The sequence below is a fragment of the Cetorhinus maximus genome, chromosome 11 (genome assembly GCF_964194155.1).
Source record: "Cetorhinus maximus chromosome 11, sCetMax3.hap1.1, whole genome shotgun sequence".
Taxonomy (NCBI): domain Eukaryota; kingdom Metazoa; phylum Chordata; class Chondrichthyes; order Lamniformes; family Cetorhinidae; genus Cetorhinus; species Cetorhinus maximus.
Window position 1 is genome coordinate 60,763,666 of NC_135889.1, and position 27,089 is coordinate 60,790,754.

The 27,089-nt window shown below is 39.7% G+C and overlaps 1 protein-coding gene across 4 annotated transcripts in view; it reads left to right on the top strand.

The window, feature by feature from the left end:
- The window catches only part of LOC144686629 (transcription factor Sp3-like), a 55,499-nt gene that overhangs the window by 23,204 nt on the left and 5,206 nt on the right, over positions 1–27,089 (top strand). For 3 of the 4 annotated variants that reach the window (XM_078552079.1, XM_078552081.1, XM_078552083.1), the window contains 3 exons: positions 406–459; positions 9,215–9,437; positions 22,021–22,220. In XM_078552079.1, coding sequence (XP_078408205.1) covers positions 406–459; positions 9,215–9,437; positions 22,021–22,220 — 477 coding nt within the window. The remainder of the gene's footprint in view (positions 1–405; positions 460–9,214; positions 9,438–22,020; positions 22,221–27,089) is intronic. The other variant, XM_078552082.1, reaches the window with a different exon arrangement.

The window sequence follows — 27,089 nt, forward strand, 5'->3', positions numbered from 1 at the left end:
ATCTTGTCCAAGTTACTGTAAATTTTAGTTATGCAATTAAACCATCTGGCGTAAGGATCTGTGAGTTAAATCACCATGATCCCAGTTAGTGTGAAAGCTCAGACATTGTGTGGCTTGAGAATGTTCTTTGTAGGTTTCACTTACAGACTTGACAAGCTGTCTACCTAAATATTTATATACTACCATTGGAATATAATTTGGCTTTGGAGCGTGAGTACTAGTCCAGTTCAATGTTCAACCCACAGTTCCTTGCATCTGTAGATGGGTAATAATGTCATACTTCATTTAGAAATGAGTAAAAAGAAATTTATTTTACGTGGTGCACTTTGAGGTGGCCATTTGTCAATCTTCTGCTTCAACATTTTGTAGGTATTGTTAACAGTTGTTTTATTGTTCTGTCTTTAGTGGAGTATTCCCTTGAAGATGACCCACCATCTGTTTGGAGGCAGTTTTCTGGAGGTTTGTTACCAGTTCTAGTTGTAGCCTGAATGTGTTAGTTTAAATAGGAAAGCTAATAGAATGTTATCATTTATTGCGAGGGGAATTGAATACAACAGTAGGGAGGTTATTCTTCAGTTGTATAGGGCACTAGTGGGACCACATTTTGATTACTGTGTACAGTATTGGTCACATTTAAGGAAGAATGGGTGGGTTATCTTCTGAGGAAATGTTGGACAGACTAGGTTTCCTTCCACTGGAGTTTAGAAGAGTAAGAGGCAACTTGATTTAAACCTTTAAGATCCTGAGGGGTCTTGACAGGGTGGATGTGGAGAGGATGTTTCCTCTTCTGGGAAAATCTAGAACTAGTGGGTCACTGCTTAAAAACTAAGGGGTCACCCATTTAAAACAGATGAGGCGAAAAGTTTTCACTGGGTGGGTTGAGAGCCTTTGGAACTCTCTTCCTGTAAAGGTGGTGGAAGCAGAGTCTTTGAATATTTTTAAGGCAGAGCTAGATAGATTCTTGGTCAGCAAGGAGGTGATAGGTTTTCATGGGTAGGTGGGATGCAGATTTCAGGTTTCAATCAGATCAGCCATGATCTTATTAGATAGTGGAACAGGCTGGAGCGGCTGAATGGCCTACTCCTGCTCCTTGTTCATATGTTCAAGATGTATTAGATGGTTGTGCTCTTTTGCTTTTGATTCTTCTATGTATCCACTTTCTTTTGATCCTTGAGGTGAGGCAAAATAATGTTGATTGACCTCCAATCCTGACTTTCCATTACCCTTGTACTGATTGATAAAGTACTGAATAATTAAGCAATGCATCGACAACATAAGAGACCATCAACCCACAGTTGATGTGTTCAATTTTTCACAACAATATGGTAGATTTGATACCTTGGTGATTGCACTGAATTTGAAAAATAATGTGCCTTTTGCAGTTTTATGTTTGGCTTTCGGCATATCTTCTACGAATGTGGCCAACTACAGTTTTTATTAAAGGTACTATATAAATGCAAGATGATGGGTGTTCAATGAATGTCCTGTTCTGGAGATCTAATGAAGTGGATCCATATTTGAAATAGCTGTCACAGTAAAATATCTTCACATACTGAAATTTGGGCTTATAATTTTATGTTTTCTCTTGGCAAACGTTCAAGCTTCACATGCTACCCTAGTTTAGTATTTGCAATTCCCCCTCTTGAAGCTTGCTAATTCTCCATAAACTTACACATACAGTTTCAAGCTTCTTGCAGTTCAGCATTCCTTAAGTAGAATATGACATTTTGTTAAACTAGTGAGACATTGAGGCCCAGAGAACGGTATTGATGTGCCTTATTTAGAGTAGCTTTATAACCATGAGGCCTTGACCTTACCCCAAGTTTTTTCTGTTACAGGTACCAGCATTTCCGCTACAGTGGGAAATACCCATTCCTATTCCTGAATTGTTATGCTTGTTGAGCTGTTAGCACTTGTCCTTTGTGGAACATTAGAAATTAAAGTTCCCTTTATTCTGCCCAACAATGCAATAACTCCAAACTCGAGTACCTCTACTGAAAAAGTATGACAATTTTCAATTTCACAGTCACCCTGTAGCACCTCATTAGTAAAACATGATTAGTATTGACTTGGGGGTAGTTTTGTACTGTGACCATGCCCGCCTAGGAACATGGTTGATGCAACTCAAACATAATATTCTATAAGGGTCCTTAAATCTGGCCCAGAATAGAACCTAAGAGAATTAAGATGAGCGACAAATCTAAACTTAGCTGAATGTAAAGAGAACCTAATCAATTTGCAGATGGATAAAGTAATTCTGGAAAATACATTAATATATGTTGGACTAATCTTTTTTTGAAAAAAAGGTTACTATAGCCAGTGTTTGCAGAAATGTTATTTTAAGCAACCCTCCTACTTATTTTGGCTGTACTTTACATTTAAGGACCAATAGTCACAGAGCCATGGTCATTTACAGCACAGAAGGAGGCCATTCAACCCATTGAGTCTATGCCAGCTATCCATGGAGCAAGTCAGTCCCATTTCAGTCACTTTATCCTGGCAAGTTTATTTCCTTCACAAAAACTAAAACTTATTGCCAGATTGGTAGTAACTTCCTAAATGAGTTCTGTTTTAGAAAACAGGTTCATTGGAACTTAGCGTATTTCATTTGTTGGATTTAAAAAGAAAATGTTCCTTTAGTAACTCGAAACAACACTACGGTAAAAGTTTGTTCCAAGTCAGCCGATTTTACTTTAATGATTTGCTTGACTAAAAGAAAAAGTAGCAATGTGGATGTGAAATTGGCTGAGTGACAGGAAACAGTAGTGGTTAATATTTTTCGGGCTCGAGGAAGGTTTGTAGTAGAGTTCGCTTGGGATCAGTATTGGCACCCTTGTTCTTGATATATATTAATGACCTAGATCCTAAGTGTACAGGGCAGAATTTCAAAATTTGAGGATGATATGAAATTTGGAAGCATTGTGAACTTTAAGGAGGACAGTGTAAAACTTCAAAAGGACATAAACAAGCTGGTGAAATGGGTGGACAAGTGATAGATGAATTTCAATGCAGAGAAATGTGAAGTGATTCATTTGGTAGGAAGAACATGGAGAGACTCTATAAAATAAAGGATACAGCACTGAAGAGGGAAGAATCAAGGGATCTGTGCATACATGTGCTTAAGTCATTGAAGGTGGCAAGACAGGTTGAGAGCGCATGAGAGTTCATAAAGCATGCAGTATCCTAGACTTTGTTAATAGGGGCATAAAGTACAAGAGTCAGAGTTATACAGCACAGAAACAGGCCCTTCGGCCTATCGTGTCTGTGCCGGCCATCAAGCACCTATCTATTCTAATCCCATTTTCCAGCACTTGACCTGTAGCCCTGTATGCTATGGCATTTCAAGTGCTCATCTAAATATTTCTTAAATGTTGAGGGTTCTACCACCCCCTCAGGCAGTGTGTTCCAGATTCCAACTACCCTCTAAACCTCCTGCCCCTTACCTTAAATCTATGCCCCCTAGTTATTGACACCTCTGAGCAAGGAGATTATGTTGTATAAGACACTAGTTCAGCCTCAGCTGGCATATTGTGTCCAGTTCTGGGAGCTGCACCTTAGGAAAAATGTGAAGGCATTAGAGAGAGTGCAGAAAAGATTCATGAGAGTGGTTCTAGGGATGAGGAACTTCAGTTATGAAGATAAATTGGAGAATTTGGGTCTGTTTTCCTTGAAGAGAAGGCTGAGAGGAGATTTGATAGAGGTATTCAAAACCATGAGGGGTCTGGACAGAGTAGATGCAGGGAGGAAACTGTTCTCAACCATAAAAGTATCAAGAACAAGAGGTTACAGATTTAAAGTAATTGGCAAAAGAAGCAAAAGCAATATGGGGAAAAACCTTTTTTACATAGTGAGTGGTTGGGTTTGGAATGCACTGCCTGAGATTACTCTGGAGGCAGGTTCATTCGAGGCATTCAAAAGGGAATTAGACTGTTAATCTATAAAGGAAGAATGTGCAGGGTTACGGGGAGTAGGCAGGGAAATGACACTAGGTGAATTGCTGATTCGGAGATCCAGTGTAGACATGACAGACCAAATGTCTACCATTCACGCTGTAACAATTCTGTGAAACTGCTGTGAAGTTCTGTACCAGTTTCCTTTTTCAACTACCCTCATGAGCAGCAGGCTGCACTCGGTGTAAAAAAGGAAGTTCATCCTTGCATTCCCTCTGCATCTCTTGCTCAAAACCTTAAATCCTTGTTTCATAGCCCTGTTCCATCAACTAATGGGAACAGTTTTTCTTTGTCTACCTTTCTAAACCTGTCATAATCTTGTACACCTCATTCAAATCTCCCCTCAGTCTCCTTTGCTGCAATGAGAACAACCCCAGCTTCTCTAGTCTAATCTTGCAGCTAAATTCCCCCATCCTTAGAACCATCCTGTAAATCTCTTCTGCACCCTCCCAAGGACCCTCATATTTTTTCCAAAGTGATGACCAGAACTGGTTGCAATCTCTAATTGTGGCCTAAGAGTTTTATAAAAGTTCAGCATAGCTTCCCTGCTTTTGCATTCGATGCCTCTATTTATGAAGCCCAAGCTCCCATATGATTTGCTAACTAATCTCTCAATAGATCCTGCCAGCTTCAAAGATCTATGCACATGAATCCCCAAATCCCTCTGTTCCTGCAAACTTTTTAGAACTCTGCCATTGAACCTATATAATTTTGCTCATTCCTTTCTGCCGAAATGCATCACTTGACACTTGTGTATTAAATTACATCGCTACTTCTATACTTCCTCGCTCTCTTTCCCCTCCCCCCACACCACCCTGTAATTTGTGAAACAAATTTAAAGTAGTATTTTGTAACTTTACAAATTCTTTCAAATAATTATTTGAGCTTTTTATATAAGCTCAAGTTTCTGTGCTTAGTCGTTTCACCACAGTTATTCGGAAATAAACTAGACACAAATGTGACAGCATTTTGTATTTAAAATAGAGAAGAAGTGCTTGTATATGCAAGAGCCTTAATATAATAATTAAAAGCTTTGCAACCTTTTTGCTTTTATGATATGCGCAATGGGGAAGCAGTGGACATGTACGTCAGCTCCAAGTTCAACTGTTGCAGTGCTAGTTCATAGGAGAGTGGACTAAAAGTGTGAAGTGCGGGATCAGCTTCATGTATTGATGATTACATCTTTGTAAAAATGCAAGAGAATTAAATGAGATGCTTTTGTCACATTTTCAACCTTTCCTGTTTTAAATTTTAACTCTAATGGATACAGGCCCAATCTGTCCAACCTTTCCTCATAGGAATACCCACCCCCCATTCCAGGAATCAGGTGGATGAACCTTCTCTGAACTACTACTACTACTAATAATGCAATTATGCATGCATTGGCTGTATGGGAGAAGAGGAATGATAATATTGCAATTGTCATAATAAGTACAATCTGTGAAGCCTATTTTAGTTCTTAATTGAATCAGCCTTTATAAATTGCTAATTTTTAAACTCAGCTAAACTAATATATTGGTTCTACTTCACCTGCCCCTGATCATGTAATGCCTGAATCTGTGTCCACTTTTTTTTTGTGGATTCAATTAATACTGTAGTCCAAATTGCCTGTTCTCTTACTGTAGATTTTATTCTGAGTGCAGAAAGATTATCTATTGATTGCAAGGTGAGATGAAAAGAATTAATGAAAGAGCAGTATTGATCAGTAGTTAGAGAATTTTATATTTTTGGCGTGGTTACCATCTAAAAGCTTTGCAGTTTATTTCCCTATGTATTGTCTTGTTAATTTAATTTGGGGTTACATTTTGTTCACCCTGAATCCTATATGAATTTATCTTACATAATCAGTAGTCTGTTTTAAATGTATTACATTTTTCCACAGTTGTGGTTCTTGCATACTACTATGCCTTTGATTACTTGATCTCTTGAAGTTGACTCTTTCAAAGTTTTATCCTTGGGGAAGGTGTTGTTTCAGTTTGTTTATCCCAGATTATGTCAAATTCAATGGCGATTTTCAGTGATACCTTGTTTCATTGCAAAAAGGGAGCCAAGACTAAATCCATTCCTCAAATCAAACCAGTTTTGTTTTTGACTATTTGTCCCTGCAATTTTGGGGATCACAGCTATAGGGGATAGTGGGGATAGGAATTCCAAAGTTCCTATTCATATTAGAGCAACCATGAACATTGAATGGTGCTTTTTAAGATGGGTTAGTGGGTGGTTGCTGATTTCTGCTTCTTGAGCGGTGTTTCAGCAATCTCTGCTGAGTGTGGAGGGCCACTCTCTCTGTTCAGTGAGAGCTGGCCTTAATGTCTCATAAGTGAGATCAGTTTAATAACAGCTTATGGACATGTTGGACATGATGTTTAGTCATTGCCATTCTAATGACCATAATCTGGTAGGGTGGTGAACGTGGGGGTTGCTCATTATCTCTGTTTACGTTTTATGGCTGATGTCTGCTCAAGTGGTTTGGCTGGTATTTCTGCTCACCTGTGGAAGCCATGTCTAAGCACTGGTGTGTTGCTGCTCTGTTTTGGAGAGGGATGTGGCACCATTTCTTCCATGTTCCAGGTTTGGTTTCTGGTGTCCTTATTTGCTGACTGGGGACGGAGTGTTATGAGCTATCTCTGCTTGAGGGTAATGAAGCTGTATGACCATTGTATTGGGAGATTGAGCACAGTATAGGAGACATTGTTTGTAACTTCGTTCGATCATCTGCATTAGAAATGTACACCCCTATTCTTGCATTTTATATGGGGAGTTGTGTTGTTTGAATCTCTGATTTGGTAGGGGATGAGGTTTTTTCAAGGCTCATTTAAACTTTTCTGTTTGGGGAAGACTATTTATTTTCCCATGGGGGTGGGGAGAAGGGTTGTTGCAGATTTGATTTTGCAACACTTTTTGAGCAATTTTCTGTTTGGCTTCCAGGGATTGTGACTTCTTTAGTTTCCAGCCCTGGGTTGCTGTTTCGTGTTTAGGTGAACATATTGCTGATTTTTGTTATGAATCCCCATTTTAAAAAAAATCTGGTCCAGATTTTCTGATGGGTTATTTGATCATTTTTGATAGCTTTGGGTCATTCCTGTTACAATGATTTTTTAAAATCAAAGCTTTCAATTAAGATTATTCAGTGTTAGTGGGAGGGCTCATTAATAGATATGCTCTCTTTCACCCAGCTTAACTCCATCATACTTAGTTTCTGACTTACCTATCATTACTGTCAAGGTCCTTGGGTATATGCCATGGCATCCATGACAAATTGAATTAGAAAATAATCATGCATCATGTTTGCTAGTTCAAATTCTAGTTTGGTTGGATTACCCAATTTGATTTTTTTAAGTCCACAGTATATATTGTGAATCCCTTTTTTATTTCTTCACAGTGTACCTGTCAAGCTGTAAGTTAGCTTTAAACTCTTGTTGATAGCTTAACACCGTAGTTGTATTGACCCATTGGTGTGACCATTTTGGCCTCAAACACAATTACAACCATTAGTATATAATCTTTAACTTCCAACCACAACCGCAAAGTTGAGGAGGGTAAACACTTGATTCAAGAGATAAGATTTGAGGAGGTATTTGAAGGTGAGGACCGAGGAGACAAAAACTCCTATTTTCATAATATGACCTTACCTGAAATAATCTGTTTTTGTTTGTTTTGCTCTATTTTGGTTACCTCAACTGGTCTATGCCATTTTTTATGCTTCACATGAGGTTCCTCCCACCTTACTTCACCTAACCTTAGTGACATTGGCTAAACTACCGGCAGTAATACGTCAGCTGTATCGCAAGTAAAAGCTAGGCCTTGTGTTACTGAAGTTTAAGTCAGAACCTTTGTCATGAACCACAGTGTTTCAAAGCCTGGTTTTGACTGCAGGGGGGTTAGGAGCTATGCCCTCCAGGTATCTGCTTGATTTGCCATCCAGTCCTTGGTCCGAGTGAGACAAGTCAGCCACCTGAGTATCTAGCCTGGATGCAGGCGAGCTTGGGAAGGTGCAGCTGGATTCGCTCAGTGCCTGCAAGCTTCAACCCACAGCAATTGGAGAGGTCCAGACTCTTCAACCACTTGCAGTCCTGCAAGAGGACTTCCAGCATCTGGTGATCTTATCGTAGCAGTTGTCAAGATGCGCCAACTTCATGTAGTTCAGTCATCCCTTGGTTGTTCAGTAACTGAAGGAAAATCACTCTGTGCAGTACTGCAGTGGCAACTGTGCTCTTGTATGTTATCTCATGGACCATGCTCAGCAATGATGTCTTTAGCTCTTCAAAGCAGATTTCCTTCGTTATATGCTGGTGTCCCATCAGTTTGGTCTAGGTTCTCAGACAGAGCTCCTTAAGATGTGTCAATGCACTGAATGAAGCTCCTTTTTTCCTTTCAGGCCTTGATTCAGTTATGATCTGTGGCTTCTCATCGCTTTTTTGGGGTGGAGCAAAAATCCCCATGTTGCCAAATGACCAGTTAAAACTTTGGTTCATTATCACCCTCCTCCTTGCTCAGCTGACAACCACTGTTGGATGCATTCATTCCCAGTGTCCCCTGTGTTCTCCCTAAACCAACATAGCTGCAATGTCATCTGACTACTGAGGTAGATGGCAACAATGTGGATGCTGATTAAACTTACAAGTATGTGTTAGAAGGGAATTGCCAAGCTAGAAGAATATTTTACCATGGCATAATTGACATGTTTAAAAGGATCACTTCTGTAATTGTTTTATTTTGTATGGGTAGTATCAGTGCTCAATCTCCGTAGTGATGTCTTTAGTCTTCTAGTAATTCATACTTTAGGCTTTGGTAATTGTGTATTACAGTATTAGCAACTAAATTGCTTTACCTTGAATACTACATTGATTGTATTGAGGTTATACCTAATGTTCTGAGATTTCAGATTGAACTGAACATTTTTCTGAATATTACAGGGTAAGAAATCTTGGCAGGAGTTCTCCATAAATCTTGTTTGCCTGGTTGCACCAGGAAATTGGTTTCCTTTTCTGAAGTTGGATACCTATACTTGATTCTTGTAGCACTACTTGCCATTGTTAAATAAAGAAAATTAAATCATTATAAAAACACCAGATTTCAAAAAGACTTTGAATGAAATCCCCTAATAAATTCTGAACATTCGGAAACTGAGCTATATTGCATTATGTATAGTTGCATTTTAATCTTATTGTATATTGCTGTGGCAATGTTTGAAAAGGGTTAAACAGAATTGCTATAGTTCTAAAGTTACAGAAGAGAATTGCACATGCCCTTACTTATTCCAGGTGTGCAGATAAAAGAAGAGGAGGATGACTCTGAATCCTGGCAGCTAGCATCACAACCATCTACAGTCACTAATGTGGGCACTGCGACTGTCCTTAGTTCCAGTGATTTAGCGCAAGTGTCTGTGAACCTGGATGAGGATGGCAATGATCAGCAGTATCAACCAGGAAAACGACTCCGGCGAGTAGCATGTACTTGTCCTAATTGTAAGGATGTTTTGGGAAGGTATGTTTCTGTTTAGTACAAATTAAATCCTTTTAAGTGTTGAAAGCTTCTGTGAGCATTATGCTCACTACTTAATCAAATGTTTTTTCAGGGGGAAATGTACAATAGGAAAACAAGTGCTTCCATAGTCGTCTTCTCATTGTATATCATGAGTAAGCTTGGCAAACAAATTGCATGTTAATTAAAACTTTCTCTCAACACTTCCATACAGCAAAATATGAAGACCATTTCTATAAGCAGAGTTTCCTATGAGCCAAACTTTGAGTCTTTGTATATACAGTGTCTAAAATAATGTGCCCAGGATTAACATTGACGCTTTTATTGAAGTACTAAAAGAGACCTGCAAAACATTTGAAATACAAATGCAATAAAAATACCAATTTGACCACATTAAATACAGGATTTTCAATTATTTCACCAGTTTTTAACAGAATTGATCAATCACACTTTGTGTGAATCAGAGCATCACACTCTGGAAAAAGCTACATAAAGCTGTCCATGTGTAAATAGACCTAGGAATATAAAACTTTTGTCAAAAGTCTGGCCTCGTGACTTGCTTTTAGTCATTAAATATGAAAAGTCTGATTTGGAACTGTTTTCTTGAGTTGAAAAGGGAGGTATACATCTGATGGGCTCAATATTGTTCGAGGAATAAATACACCATTTCCTTGAAATCTGCCTGTTATAAGCACCTATCATCGAAGATAGCAGCTTTCTAATTACCAATCTTGTTCCACTACAAAGTCCCTATTTAGGATTTGAGTTTCATAGCAACATAATTGTTCCTTCCTTGAGTCTAAGCTTGTGCAGTGGCATGCCCACTGGAGCTAGACTGTGTAGAAACTCTGGAGGGTTTTTTATCCACTCATGGGATGTGGATATCGCTGGCTAAGCCAGCATTTATTGCCCAACCCTAATTCCCCATGAGAATGTGATGGTGTGCTACCTTCTTGAAGTGCTGCAGCCCATGTATTGTGGGAACACCAACAGTGCTGTTGGGATGGGAGTTCCAGGATTTTGACCCAGGACCGTGATATAGTTCCAAGTCAGGAAGGTGTGTGGGGCTTGGAGGGGAAGTTGCAGATGGTGGCTTGCATCTGCTGCCCTTGTCTGGAAGATGCTGTCGAAGGAGCTGACTGTTACCATCATCTTAGCCTGTAGAGTCAATGCTGATTTATTCTTTTAATTCATCCAACAACATTTTAAAAACTATTTCATTTTTAGCACAAAGAACAGTTTTTGAAGAATAATTGATATTGAATACATGCTTGCACTATTAGAAAATCTACAATTTGGCTCCTTGGAAGAGCAGCTCTATTATTTCAATTGAATCTACAGATTTTCCATTTCCTAGTTTAAGAAAGCAATCTGCAAATACCCTTGGGTGTTAATCCTTCATTTTCTTTAAGTTTGAATTCCCTCGATTGTGGCCATATATTGCTTTTGTTAATATAACTCCCTAGAATATATCCTCCTTGAAGCTCTAGAAATAACTGGTAGGAGCTGTCGATAAACAACTCCCAGCAAAACAATTGTTATTCATTTAATCTTTAAGCAAATGATCCACCACCTAGAAGCAATATGTTGGCATCATTGGAGCTTCAATCCATGTAATAGACTTTGACTTTCTAATAAGTTTTGCTTCTCTAGAATTTGTTTCTCAACTTGCATGTTGAACACTTATGGATTGGTATTCTAATTTAAAAAGCGAATGTGCTGTTTAGCCTCCAATGAAAAAAGTAGAAGCGATACCTGTTGAAGCACGTAGTAAAATTACATCTCATTTGCCTCATATATACGAGTGTCATAAACAAAAATTTTCTCTGTTCCTGTGGAACCATCCAAGAAGAGTGCATTGATTTTTTTTCTTTTATAGACAGCATGGAAGACCTAATCAACATTTACCTTTTGATCATGGTTAAGTTTTTCTTTATGAACATTGCCTTTGGTTTCCTCTTCGAAAATGTTGAAGTAACCTTAGTCAAAGTGTACGCTGGCAGGCTGAAGTTTTGTAAACTCGTATTACTGTACTTTTAAAATTCCTGAATGCAATAAATTGAGAATAAGCAGTTTCTTCTAAGTATATTATGTTTAAAGTCTTCACCCACTGTCTGTTTAAATTTATTCTATGATGCTAGAGGACCTTTAGAATTAGAAAAATGCAAATGTAGCAAAAAAGTGTTCTGAGCTGATAGGGCATTGAATGCAGAGTTGTACCTATTAAAGTATTTTCACATTCAAAATTGTCATCCAAAACACCTAATTCAGTTGCTGTATACGTTTACGTAGAACATACATCCTGTTAGAAGAGATTTCTCCTCATCTCCTTTGTATAAATGATTGGCCCCCTGCCCTGAAACTATGCCCTCTTGTTCTAGGTTCCCCACGCAGGGGAAACCACCTCTCTGTATCTACCCTGTCAATTCCCTTAATAATCTTGAATATTTCAATGAGAAACTGCAGAGAAGAGAGACCCAATTTACTCAGCCTCTCATCATAGGACAACCCTCTCATCCCAGGGATCAATCTATTGAACCCTTGCTGTACTGCCTCCAATGCAAATATATCCCCAAATATGGAGAGCACAATTGCACACTCTATTCCAGGTGTGCTGTTAAAAAGCCCTGTACAATTGTAGCAAGACTTTATTTTTGCACTGCAATCCCTTTACAATAAAGATCAACATGCCAATTGCTTTCCTAATTGCTTGCTTGTACCTGCATGCTAACATTATGTTCCTTGTATGAGAACACCCAAGACTCTCTGAACATCAACATTTACAAGTTTCACATCTTTTGAAAAATATTCTGCTTTTCTATTCTTATGACCAGCAGTTCTGTTTGCCCACATTATGCTCTCTGTGCCACCTTGTTGCTTGCTCACTTAACCTGTCTATATCTCTTTGCAGCCTATTTTTACCCTATTCACCACTTGCATTCCCACCTAGTTTTGTAACGTCAGCAAACTTAGATACATTATTCTCTGTCTCTTCGTCAAAAGGGTTAATATAGATTGTAAATAGCTGAGGCCCCAGCACTGATCCTTGTTGCACTGCACTAGTCACAACCTGCCAACTTTAAAATGCCTCATTTATCCCTACTCTCAGCTCCCTGTCCATTAACCAATCTGTAGAAACACGCTCTGGGAGGTTTCTTAATCAAACAAAACAAACTATTTACACAAGAGTTCCGTGGCTGCTTGTATACAGCCAGTCCCTCATACAGCCATCTTTTCTCTAGGAAACCCCTTCCTAGAATCTCTTATTACCCGCTAGCCAGACATTTGAACAAATTATGTGACTCCTACTCAGTTGAACTGATCTTAAAGTGACAGTCATCACACAATCCTCTCCAAGCTAATATTATCACCCTCAAATCCTTATCTTGTGTATTAACTTTTAATGTGACATTTTATCGATTGCCTTTTGAAAATCCAAGTATGGTACATCTACTGGTTCCCCTTTATCTGCCCTAATAATTCAACCTCTTATGTGGATATACTGTCATTGTTCAACTTGAAATGAGCCGTCAGGATTGTATTCTTGTTTGCTGCTTGTACAATGGCTTATTTTTCTTTAGTTTCTTGAAAGTAAACCACTTGCACATCAGGCAAATGTACAGACATTCTGTTGTATGAGATTGATCATGCATCTTGTTTTCTAACAGTCCCCTCTTTGTTTTGGGGGCAGTATCCAAATATGTTGCATTTCATACCAGTTTGCTGTTTTCTTCAGTCTGCGATCTCATTTCTATGCTTGTACAGTCATGTCCCCTATAAACATACTTGTATAGGTATTTCTCACTTTTTAAGAGATGAACAAACGTCAACATTAACATGAACACTATATTTAAAAATTAAATACAGGTTGTAAGGTGCTACCTTAGGATTATTATGTCCATATTTTCCAACTTTAACTGCCATGTTTATATTGCTTCTCCCATATTAGGAATAACCATTGGTGTTCTCTTCTTTATAAATTCTTTTGCAATTTTTTGACTATATTAATCATTGTTTGGTAGTACAGAATTTGAGTATTACTGAAAAAAGACATTTTGCCGGAGCTTTTTGTCTTGCCCCCATTGATACAATCACAAGAATACCAATGTTAGGGGAAGCAGTAACTTTATACTGTATGAGAAGAGTGCGCTAATTGGTTGACAAATGGACTCTGGTAGAGGCCATGGAGAATGCACCAGTTAATGGTGACTGACAGTTTAACCAACCAATCAGCATTCTATAATGTATGAGAAGAGAGCTGTTGCTTCCCCTGACATTGGTATTCTTGTGATCATCCTGATGAGTGCAAGACGAAAAGCTTCAACAAAATGCCTTTTCCCAATGATATGTAATCATCCCATGTACACAGAGAATTAAGATTGAGCATACTGCTAGGACCATGTACCATGTTCACTTTTTAACGATCTGAGAGCCTTCTTTATTGCTCGGGGAATTTTGCTGTAATAATCTTGTCTAATCATATATATTATGTACTTGGTTGTTTTTTATTCAGTTTATAAGCAAATGTGCATGTGGGTGTCCTCCATTTTGAAGTTCAACTACATACAAAATGCACTTGGCTTCCTGAATATATGTTTTATTGAATCATGAAGCAGTTGTTTTACTTAGTTTAGTAAGTGAGAAACTTACACCATTTACACTATTGCTGACTCTCCCTTCAAGGCAAAGAAGATTTGCATCTGTTCACCCTTGCGTCTATTAATTCTTCCAAAGCACCTTACATAGTATTAATTATCTAGGGCAGTTCTTTAAGATAAGGTTGGTTACCGTTTTGTGCAAAGCAAGTTTCCACAAACTACAGTGAGCAGTTTTAAAAATCGCAGTTAGCAACGGCTTCCCTGAAAAAACTTGCATGGTAGAGATTAGAAAGTTAGAGACAAAAAATAGAAAGGGGAGAAATTAGAATATATGGGTAGACAGCAAGAGTAAGAGCATGGAAATATATAAAATGGAAAAGATTAGCTAAAGTAAACATTGGTGGCTTAGAGGCTGAGACCATGGAATTAATATTGAGAAAGAAGGAAATGCTGGAGACTTTGAACAAGCGTTTTACAAACATACATATGAATTAGGAGTAGGCGATTCGGCCTCTCGAGCATGATCTGCCATTTGAAAATGTTATGACTAATCTGATTGTGGCCTTAACTACTTTCCTGTTCCTGTCTACCCTCTTGTCAATCTCTTTCTTCACGGTAGAAGAAACTAAAAGTACCCCAAGAATAGTAGAACATAAAGGGACAAAAGTAAGGGAGGAACTTAAAACAATTACTATCACTAGAGAAAAAAATATAAGGCAAACTAATGGGACTAAAGACTGACAAGTCCTTTGGACTTGTTGGACTGCACCCTAGGGTCTTAAAAGAAGTGGCTGGAATGATGGTGGATGCATAGATTGTAATCTTCCAAAATTCTCTAGATGCTGGAAAGGTTCCAGCAGATTGGAAAACTGCAATTGTAACAACGCTATACAAGAAAGGAGGAAGACAGAAAGCAGGAAACTCTCGGCTAGTTAACCTAACATCTATCATTTGAAAAATACTAGAAACCATTATTAAGGAAGTAGTAACAGTTTACTTGGAAATAATAATACACTCAAGCAGAGTAAAATGTAGTTTTATGAAGTGGAAACAGTGTTTGACCACGTTATTAAGTTCTTTTGAGGACATAACAAACAGGGTGGATAAAGGGAAACCAGTAGATGTAGTGTATTTGAATTTCCAAAAGGCATTCAGTTAGGTGCCACATAAAAGATTTTTACACAAGATAAGAGCTCATGGTGTTGGGTATAATATATTTGCAAGGTTAGAGGACTGACTAACAGGAAACAGATTCTGGATAAATGTGTCATTTTCAATTGACAAGCTAACTAATTGGTACCACTAGGATCAGTGCTGATCTCTCAACTATTTTACAATCTATATTAATGACTTGCAGAGACAGAGTATAGTGTAGCCAAAGCTGCTGACAATACAAAAAATAGATGGAAAAGCCAGTTGTGGAGAGGATACAGAGTATGCAAAGGGATATAGATAGGTTAAGTGAGTGGGCAGAAGTTTGACAAATGGACTGTTATTTGTGAAAATGTGAGGTTATCCACTTTGAGAAGAATAGAAAAGCAGAATATTATTTAAACGGAGATACTATAGAATGAACAGCAGCTCCACACCTTGCTGGGATCTCAATGTTATGAGCCCTATGAGCCGGGAACAAACCTGCAACAATGTGGGCTTCACCATGTAGAAGAGAATACAACTGAGCCTGGATAATATCCAGATGCCTCATAATTATTAGGATGTCCCTTTAGTCAGCCAATTGTGTTGACCTTGGACTCCACCCACCCAAAAAGTCCCTCCTCCCACCGCAGGGATCTTGCTTATTGGCTAACTGTGGTCAAGGTCAGATTTGAAAATTTGTGTGTGCCATCTTCCAGACTCCCCCTATTACCACCCACCTCTACATGCCTTCCCTCCCCTTAGAATAAACATCCCCATGCCCACCCTGACCCTACTCCTTTTTGTTATTTGAGCCAGCTGTCTAGTCCCACTCTGTGGCACACCCCCTCATGAGAGCTTCTCCTACCAAACTCTCACCCTGGACCTGCCACCTTACCTCATCCCACTCTCCCCTCTGACTGTGACTGTTCCCTCCTCTCACCGGAACTCTGAATTTAACCCCCCAGGACCCTACAACACCACCACCCTCTAAGACACACTCTCTTTCCCCCACCCCCTTCCCCAATCAGCATGCCTCCCATGTCCAGCCTTGGTGCAGCTTCTGCTGCTGGCACTTGATACGAGTGAAGTTTATGCAAGGTCCCCAAGAAGGTGAAAACAGCATCTACTGACTTCAAAAGTGGTGGAAGAGGCGAAGCTGATTCGTAAAACTTAACGTTCTAAATTCTTGCTGGCAGGGTACTTAATTTGGAGGGCGTACTTGATTCTGGTGAGGTGGCCTTTTAATGAGCTTGCATAAGATGCAAATGCATGCAAATTGGATCTCTGCCTTAAAAATATTCAGTGACCCCGCTTCCACGACCTTCTGATGCAGAGGGTTCTGAAGTCACACAACCCTCAGAAAGATGTTCTCCTCATCACAGTCCTAAAAGGGTGATCCCTAATTTTAAAACAGTGCCCCCTAGTTCTGGACTAACCCATAAGAGAAAACATCCTGTCCATGTTCAATTTTTTAATACTGTCCAGGATCTTATATACTTCAATCAAGTCACCCCTCACTCTTCTAAACTCCAGTGGAAACAAGCCCAGCCTGTCCAACCTTTCCTCAAGACAACCTGCTCAATCCAGGCATCAATCTAGAAAACCTCCTCTGAACCGCCTCCAATGCATTTACATCCTTTCTTAAGTAAGGAGACCAAAACTGCACACCGCATTAAAGATGCGGTCTCACTAATGCCCTGTATAACTGAAGCATAACATCCTTACTTTTATAAAAACAAAAAGCTACTGCGGATGCTGGAAATCCAAAACAAAAACAGAATTACCTGGAAAAACTCAGCAGGTCTGGCAGCATCGGTGGAGAAGAAAAGAGTTGACGTTTCGAGTCCAACATGACCCTTCAACAGAACTGAAGTATAGTTAGGAGAGGGGTGAAATATAAGCTGGTTTAAGGTGGGGGGTGGGGGGGAGAGAGAAGTTGAGGGTGGGGTGGTTGTTGGGACAAGCAAGCAGTGAAAGGAGCAGATAATCAAAAGATGTCACAGACAAAAGGATCAAAGAGGTGTTGAAGGTGGTGATATTATCTAAGAAAAGTGCTAATTAAGAATGGATGGCAGGATACTCAAGGTACAGCTCTAGTGGGGGTGGGGTGGAAAGACTAACAAGGTATTAGTTGTAGATTTAAAAATAATGGAAATACGTGGGAAAAGAAGAATCTATATAAATTATTGAAAAAAAAACAAAAGGGAGGGGGAAGAAACGGAAAGGGGGTGGGGATGGGGGGAGGGGGAGTTTAAGATCTAAAGTTGTTGAATTCAATATTCAGCCCGAAAGGCTGTAAAGTGCCTAGTCGGAAGATGAGCTGCTGTTCCTCCAGTTTGCGTTGGACTTCACTGGAACAATGCAGCAAGCCAAGGACAGACATGTGGGCAAGAGAGCAGGGTGGAGTGTTAAAATGGCAAGCGACAGGGAGGTTTGGGTCTTTCTTGCGGACAGACCGCAGGTGTTCTGCAAAGCGGTCGCCCAGTTTGCGTTTGGCCTCTCCAATGTAGAGGAGACCGCATTGGGAACAACGAATGCAGTAGACTAAGTTAGGGGAAATGCAAGTGAAATGCTGCTTCACTTGAAAGGAGTGTTTGGGCCCTTGGACGGTGAGGAGAGAGGAAGTGAAGGGGCAGGTGTTGCATCTTCTGCGTGGGCATGGGGAGGTGCCATAGGTGGGGGTTGAGGAGTAGGGGGTGATGGAGGAGTGGACCAGGGTGTCCCAGAGGGAACGATCCCTACGGAATGCCGCTAGGGGTGGTGAAGGGAAGATGTGTTTGGTGGTGGCATCATGCTGGAGTTGGCGGAAATGGCGGAGGATGATCCTTTGAATGCGGAGGCTGGTGGGGTGATAAGTGAGGACAAGGGGGACCCTATCATGTTTCTGGGAGGGAGGAGAAGGCGTGAGGGCGGATGCGCGGGAGATGGGCCGGACACGGTTGAGGGCCCTGTCAACGACCGTGGGTGGAAAACCTCGGTTAAGGAAGAAGGAGGACATGTCACTTTTATTTACTTATATGTTCAATTCCTCTTGTAATAAAGGATAGCATTCCATTTGCCTTCTTAGTTGCTTGCTGTACCTGTGTACTAGCTTTTTGTGACTCATGCACGAGAACAGCTAGATCCCTCTGCACCTCGGAATTCTGCGTCCGTTCTCCATTTAAGTAATACTCCCGCCAAAGTGAACAACTTCACACTTTCCCACATTATACTCCATCTGCCAGATTTTTGCCCACTCACTCAACTTATCCGTATCTGTCTCTATATCCATCTGCAAACTCCTTGTGTCATCTTCACAATATACTTTCCTACCTATCTTTGTGTAATCTGAAAATTTAGCTACCATGTCTTCGCTCCTCTCATCTAAGTCATTGATGTAAATTGTAAAAAGTTGAGACTCCAGCACAGACCCCTGCGGGACTCCACTCATCACATCCAGCCAATCAGAAAAGACCCATATATGCATGCTCTCTGTTTTCTGCCAGCTGCCCAATCTTCTATCCAGGCTAATACATTACTCCCTACACCATGAGCTTTTATTTTCCGCAATAACCTTTGATGTGGCACCTTATCAAATGCTTTCTGGAAATCCAAGTACAGTATGTCTACACGCACCCCACTATTCACCGCACATGTTACTCCTTCAAAGCACTCTAATAAATTGGTTAAACCATGCTGACTCCGATTATCTTGAGCTTTTCTAAGTGCCCAGCTATAACCTCCTTAATGATCAATTCTAACACCTTCCCCGTGACAGACGTCAAGCTAACTGGCCTATAGTTTCCTGTTTTCTGCTTCCCCTTCTTGAATAGTGGGGGTTATATTTGTACTTTCCAGTCTGATGGAACCTTTTCAGAATCTAGGGAGTTTTGGAAAATTAACACCACATCTACCTCATTAGCCACCTCTTTTAAGATCCTAGGATGAAGTCCATCTCGACCTGGAGACTTGTCAGCCCGCAACACCATCAGTTTGCTTAGTACTGCTTCCCTAGTGATTGTAATTGCACCAAGTTCCACTCTCCCCTTGACCTCCCGATTTACAGTTTTTTGTACCCTCTAGTGAAGACCGAAGCAAAATATTTGTTCATTTCATCCGCCATTTTCTCCTTATCTATTATTAACTTCGCATTCTCACTCTCTAGAGGACCAACTCTCACTTTACCTACTCTTTTCCTGTTTGAATACCTGTAGAAACTCTTGCTATCTGTTTTTACATTTCTAGCTAGCTTCCTCTCGTACTCTTAATTTCTTTCTCCTGATTAACCTTTTAGTCATTCTCTGCCGTTCTTTATATTCTGACCAATCATCTGACCTGCCACTCATCACATGAGAGAACCTTCCCATTTTCCTTTCTTTTTTTTGACAGATGAAAATATCAGTTGTACTGTGATGTTCAGGCAAAACTGTCGGATTTATTTACAGATATTCAAGATGGAGATGAGAGATTTTTTTTCTCTTTCGTTAGTCTGCGGAATTATCCCTCAGAACAGTGGAGACTGTCATAAAAATATTTTTAAGGCTGAGTTAGATTCTTGATTGACAAGGCAGTCAAATGTTATAGGGGATAGACAGGAAAGTAGAGTTAAGGCCACAATCAGATCAGCCATGATCTTATCAAATGGCAGAGCTGGCTCGAGGGACTGAATGGCCTGCTTCTAGCTTGAACGTAATAGAAGCAATAAAGACATAGCAAGTTACTTAAACTATGATAATTAAAACAGTACATCCCCAAAAGATCATTAAGAACATTTTTCCTTAGCCTGATGATAAATGTTAGAACTCTTGAATACTAATATTCATCAAACTTTCATTACGCAAGGTTGTGTGTGGGTGATATGAACAAACAATGCACTGAGTTCATGTCAATCAAATCTTCAGAGATAAAACAACATTAGTTTTTAGTCTGAGAATTTTGAGCAATTTTGTTTTTAACATTCTAATTCTATATTAAACATTATTAAACTTTAAAATCTGTCATACAGTAGGATTTTACTTATGATTGGTCAACATCTTCTGTAAAGCCTGTGCTGAACTAAGTAATTTAGCAGGCATATTACATTTGGCTTCTGTTTCAGGACTTGTGGAGATAGGGTCTTGGTTCTGGTCACTATCCAGTGACCCCTGCTAGAAGGAGGGGGAGATAAATCCTTATCTGGTTTCATCAGGAGTTGTGGGCTAAGGAGATGTTTAGAAATGGTGAAATTGAATTGATAGTTCAGATCATTGTAATTTAAAATTCAACTTTGCCTTCTAAGCCTTATTAAAATTACAGTTATAAAGATTAGAAATATAGACTGAATTTTCAGGTAAGACTACTGTAATTCATATACGTAAATAAATTAGTTGAATTCAGTTGATCTCTTTAAGACCATTTTGCATCTAAATTGAAATGTAAACGGGGCTTTTAGTGGTTCATAAAATTTTCAGTTTCTTTGATCATTGATCTCCAGATTATAAGAGCTTATTTACACAATCCTGTTGAAAGTTGAGGGCTTCTCTTCCACTTGTACTGTCACATCTGCACCCACCAAGAGTGTATCCTTGCCTTTGCTGTTTCTCCTCCATGCTGGAGTCATTTGCTGACATAGGATCAGTTTCCACATATATGCTAGTAAAACCCAGCTCTGTCCCACTTTTCTCTCAACCTCCTCCTGGCGTTTGTGCTGTCAGTCTGACTGCTCAACGTTTGAGTTCTTGATTAGTTGTAACTTCCTGCAGCTAAATATTGAGAATATATCAATTGTCTTTGAACCCTACCACAAACTCTTCCCAATATTTTGAGCCACAACAACCTTTATCCACTATTTTGGGCTGAATCAGACTACTCACTGCCTCACTTCACTGTCGCTGGATGAAAATCCTGGAACTCCCTCCCTAGTAGCTCTGGGTGTACCTACGCCACATGGACTGCAGCGGTTTAAGAAGGCAGCTCATGATCACCTTCTCAAGGGCAATTCGGGATGGACAATACATGCTATCCCATGAAAGAATAAAAATCTATCCAACCTCAAGTTGAGTTTTCAACCCCATATCCCCTTTATAGCTATGACTATCTACTTCCACCTCTGTGACATTGCTGTATAACTTAACCCCAATGCTTGCCTGGCTTTCACTACTTAGCTGATCCATTTCCTGTTCCTTAATGCTCTACTTTCCTATTTTTTTCTATTCCTGCCCCCCTTCCATTCTCACTGACATGTGCATGTTTTCAGTCCTTCAAGACATCAGATTAAAATTTCACATTTTTGTGATTAAATTCTTCCAAGGCTTTGTTGCTGTATTTCTGACTTTTCCATCGATACACACCCTCCTAGACTCTCTTTAGTTCTGACTGTGGAATTTATGCCTTTGCCTGTCTAGGCCCCACTCTATTTTCTAGCTCTCTCGCATTAAAATTTGCCTTAAAACACCTCTCTTTAGCCAATCTCTTAACCTCTCCTTGGCTCAGCATCTTCTATTCCTTTGGCTCAGCAGCCCTCTTAGGACATTAAGGGCTGGGGCTATGTAAATTCAAATTATTATAAGCTGCACCATTGCAGCCATGAAAGCCTGAATTTTATTTATCAATTAAGTAAATTTGTTAGAGATATAGACAGAAAATCCTCATTTTTAGGTTCTATTTATGTAAAAAAAATGGAAGATAATTGCTAAGTATAATTTTGCCATTCCTCAGAATAGTCTTATATACAATAGTGCATAAAATAGTTGTTCAGAAGTAATTACTAAGTTAATGTTTTCAGTTGGTGCAGTTAATTCTATAGAAAATTTTGAAACTGTATTAAATGTTTGTAGAATTCAGAGGATAAAACTGAAACTGCTTACAATATTTGAATTTATATTTTTCCTCAGATCCTCCAGTAATTTAGGCAAGAAAAAACAGCATATTTGCCACTTTCCAGGCTGTGGAAAGACATATGGAAAAACATCCCATCTTCGAGCTCATCTTCGCTGGCACACAGGAGAACGACCTTTTGTCTGTAACTGGGTTTTCTGTGGAAAACGGTTCACTCGCAGCGATGAACTGCAGCGACACAGAAAAACACATACAGGTTAATTTCATATTCACCTTTTTAAAACAATAATATAGTAGATTTCACTCTGTCTTAATGTCAGTTGCTACTTCGTCAATTCCCAATTATCCTCCAGCAGAACTCTCTTCCTAAGGTCCTGAGCTATTAAGCTAAATATAGTCTAAAAGCTAGACTTGGCAATCAGTTACAAGAAGCAGATACAACTTTTACAAGAAATTATTTCCTTATTAATATTACTTTGAATGCGTAGTAGAAGGTTTTCTGACTTTAGGTCAGTTTATAATACTCGGATTGAAATGCTACTCACAAGAAGGGTCATGTGTCCCAGTGAAAGGATATTTAAGAATAGCAGGTTTCATGGCAGCAACAATATTTGTGCTTGTGTTTGAAATTATTGCAGCTGAGACTGCTCAGCTATGTACATTGCAGAGCTCTCTCCCAGCTTGACGAGGCAAGGCACCAACTTGCAATGGGATTAGAATTGATGGTCAATAAAGCAATCAATTATCTAGAAATATGGATAGTGAGATTAGCTGTGGAGCATTTCCACCACCTGTTACAGGATTGATCTGTGAGCTTGTCAGGGCATGATTCTACTGGCACACTGCTGCAGTGTTAAACTAGAATAGATAATGTAATTACCAATATGGCTGTCACATGATTTACTCACTGGGAAATGCACCTGTGGGTTGTCAAGAATTTTTAGCACTGGCACTGCAGTGATAGACCAGTTTGCTACCCTGGATGGAAAAATACTCCACTGTGCTTTATTATCAGACGCTGAGCAGAATCCTCTTCTGCAAAATAAATGTTCAGATATATTTTCTCTCTTTCATCATACCTTGTGTAATTCAGAAGGCATGAATGGAGAGTGCAAAAAATATGCTGGCGACTCCTTACTAACTGTGAAAACTGGTTCTTGGATACCCTGATAATGAGCAGGTGTAGTTAAGAGATCTCCCCTCTCAATTTGGGCCAAATACTAAACCTGAACCCAGGAAAGTTCCAGTTGACACCCTTGTTATTGAAAGAAAATGTTGGTCAGTTCAAGAATTTTCCTTTTTCTATCCTGGATATCTTAATTGAAACCTCTGGGCTTTCACTATTAGAGATTATAACATATAAAAGAGTAACTTTCTGCAGTGACCTTTTAATTTGGTTTGCCCTGCCTTATGGTTTTCTTCACATTTTGGAGTTTTTCATTTGATAGTTTAAAATCTATATCTTTTCACAATTGAATACCGTACAAAGTTCTGACCTCCATATTATTAAAAGGATGTATAGAAGCACTGGAGAAGGTGCAAAAAAAGATGATACCAGCACTGAAAATATACTTAAGGAAAGGCTGGGCTCTTTTCCTCTGGAAAGACGAGATTGAAGGATGACCTAATAGAGGTCTTTAAAATTATGAAAGAGTTTGATAAGGTAGACACATAGATGGTGTTTCCATTTGTGGTGTAACTAAAATCAACTGGGAAATTTTTAACCAAAGAGCCAGAAGAAGATGGAACTCTCTGATTGTTATGACACAGCAGTTGGTAAAGGCTGAGTTGTTTAAATCCCAGAGGGGGGACTTGAACAACTGTCATAACCTATATTTTCAATTGGCATGCTTGAAATGCAGCTGTGAACTTTTTTTTATTCATTCTTGGGATTTGGGCGTCGCTGGCATTTATTGCCCATCCCTAATTGTTCTTGATGAGGGAGCATTTAAGAGTCAGCCACATTGCGATGGGTCTGGAGTCACATGTAGGTCAAACCAGGTAAAGACAGCAGATTTCCTCCCCTTAAGGACATTAGTGAACCAGATGGGTTTTTATGACAATCAACAATGGCTTCATGGTCATCATTAGACTTTTAATTCCGGATATTTATTGAATTCAAATTCCATCATCTGCCGTGGTGGGATTTGAACCCGGGTCCCCAGAGCATTATCCTGGGTCTCTGGACTACCAGTCCAGTGACAATACCACTACGCCACCGCCTCCCCACCAAGCCTCTAGGTTTTTTATATAAAACTAAATTAAACATTTATTAATTTAACAACAAATTAAACACATACACATGTCTACAAATTACTACCATAATAACCTTTAAACAGATCCCCAAATTAATCACTCCCAGGTAAATCTTCACCAAGGCAACAGTAACCCATATACTTTAAACAGACACCAGGCAAAGCACATTTGATCTTACAAATTCAAAATGAGGTTCCTTTCAATTTGGTTCCTTTGCAGACACAGTTGTAGGCTTACAGGCTGGTTAGATCTTAAATTCCTCTGGCTTACACACACAAACTCCTTTCTGTTTATAACTAGCTTTTCCTTTGAATGTAAATTTTCCATTGTATTACTTGGTTTTTTTCATTTTACCTCCCCCTAACAATAATGCTTTCATTCCACCAATTTAATTAGTAATATAAATACATTGCATAGCGTCTCCCAGCTAGGTGCAAGTTTTTACCCATTCTTTTGAGTGGTTTACTCAACAATGCAAATTTACACTTTACCTTCTCCTCCTTACGTTTATCTAATTAACATCTCAAACTACTATACATCAAAGCAAAAACAGAATTACCTGGAAAAACTCAGCAGGTCTGGCAGCATCGGTGGGGAAGAAATCAGTTGACGTTTCGAGTCCTCACGACCCTTCGGCAGAACTGTTCTGCCGAAGGGTCGTGAGGACTCGAAACGTCAACTGATTTCTTCTCCACCGATGCTGCCAGACCTGCTGAGTTTTTCCAGGTAATTCTGTTTTTGTTTTGGATTTCCAGCATCCGCAGTAGCTTTTAGCTTTTTGTTTTTATACATCAAAGCAGGTATCTTCCAGGTATTTTTAATTTTATTTTTGTTTTGGATTTCCAGCATCTGCAGTTTTTTGCTTTTATACATCAAAGCACCCAGACTAGCTGGCTTTAATCCCAATTAAGACACACACATAGACACAGACCCTACTACAATTCCAATTTAAAAATAATATCCAATAACATTATAGACATTAATGTCTCTTCATGACACTGCTAAAAGGAGTAAATAAAGTGAACAATGGATACATTTAAGGGGCAGCTGGATTAACACGTGGGTGAAGAGAATGAAAGGATATGACAGTGTTAAATAAAGAGGGACGAGAGGAGGCTCAAAAGCCAGCATAGAGCAGTTGAACAATTTATTTATTTCTGTGCCGTAGGTGCTATGTAATTCTATTTGGTTTCTTATGGCTATTTTGACAGTTTGCATTTAGGTGGCATCTTTAACCTAGAAAATGGACCAAATGTGTTCAGGGGTATAAGGGGGAAAATGACTAAACATCGAGCCAAAGTAGGAGATATTAGTTGGAGTGGCCAAAAACTGTGTCATGAGGATATTAAAGGAGAAGGAGAGCTAAAATGGGGCAGGGGTAGGAGATTCCAGAGGTTGGGGCCAGGTAACTGATGGGATGGATGCCACTCATGGTTGCAAACAAAGGGGGAATGTGCAAGAGACTGGAGCCAGGAAAGGTTTGTTTGGTAGTAGCTTGTTGCAGCACTGGAGATGGTTACAACAGTGGTTACAAATGGTGAATCCTTGGAGGGGTCTGAACACAAAAGATAAAGTTAAATTTGAGGTAGCGGGGACATCAGGAGCCAACATAGACCAAGGAGAACAGGGCTGATAGGTGAGAGGATAGGAAATGGGCAGTAGAGTTTTGGATGAGCTAAAGCTTAGAGGCCAACCAGGAGAGTTGAGTCTGGAGCTGAAAGGTATAGATGAAGGTTTCAGCAACAATGGGCTAAGATAGAACAAAAATAGAAGTAATGAAGAGGATGTGGAGTCCGAAGAGCAGCTTGGGGTCATTTTGAAGAGAGTTTGCTTAAGTCAGGTTTAGCCGAGCTTGTTTCTGGGAACGCTACAGGGATTCTGACAGGACCATAAGATTAAGATAAAAACAAAAAACTAATGCAAATGCTGGAAATCCAAAACAAAAACAGAATTACCTGGAAAAACTCAGCAGGTCTGGCAGCATCGGTGGAGAAGAAAAGAGTTAACGTTTCGAGTCCACATGACCCTTCAACAGAACTGAGTGTAGTTAGGAGAGGGGTGAAATATAAGCTGGTTTAAGGTGGGGGGCGGGGAGAGAGAAGTTGAGGGTGGGGTGGTTGTAGGGACAAGCAAGCAGTGATAGGAGCAGATAATCAAAAGATGTCACAGACAAAAGGATCAAAGAGGTGTTGAAGGTGGTGATATTATCTAAGAAAAGTGCTAATTAAGAATGGATGGCAGGACACTCAAGGTACAGCTCTAGTGGGGGTGGGGTGGAAAGACTGACAAGGTATTAGTTGTAGATTTAAAAATAATGGAAATAGGTGGGAAAAGAAAAATCTATAAATTATTGAAAAAAACAAAAGGGAGGGGGAAGAAATGGGGTGGGGGATGGTGGAGGGAGTTTAAGATCTAAAGTTGTTGAATTCAATATTCAGCCCGAAAGGCTGTAAAGTGCCTAGTCGGAAGATGAGGTGCTGTTCCTCCAGTTTGCGTTGGGCTTCACTGGAACAATGCAGCAAGCCAAGAACAGACATGTGGGCAAGAGAGCAGGGTGAAGTGTTAAAATGGCAAGCGACAGGGAGGTTTGGGTCTTCCTTGCGGACAGACCGCAGGTGTTCTGCAAAGCGGTCGCCCAGTTTGCGTTTGGTCTCTCCAATGTAGAGGAAACCGCATTGGGAGCAACGAATGCAGTAGACTTAAGTTAGAGGAAATGCAAGTGAAATGCTGCTTCACTTGAAAGGAGTGTTTGGGCCCTTGGACGGTGAGGAGAGAGGAAGTGAAGGGGCAGGTGTTGCATCTTCTGCGTGGGCATGGGGAGGTGCCATAGGTGGGGGTTGAGGAGTAGGGGGTGATGGAGGAGTGGACC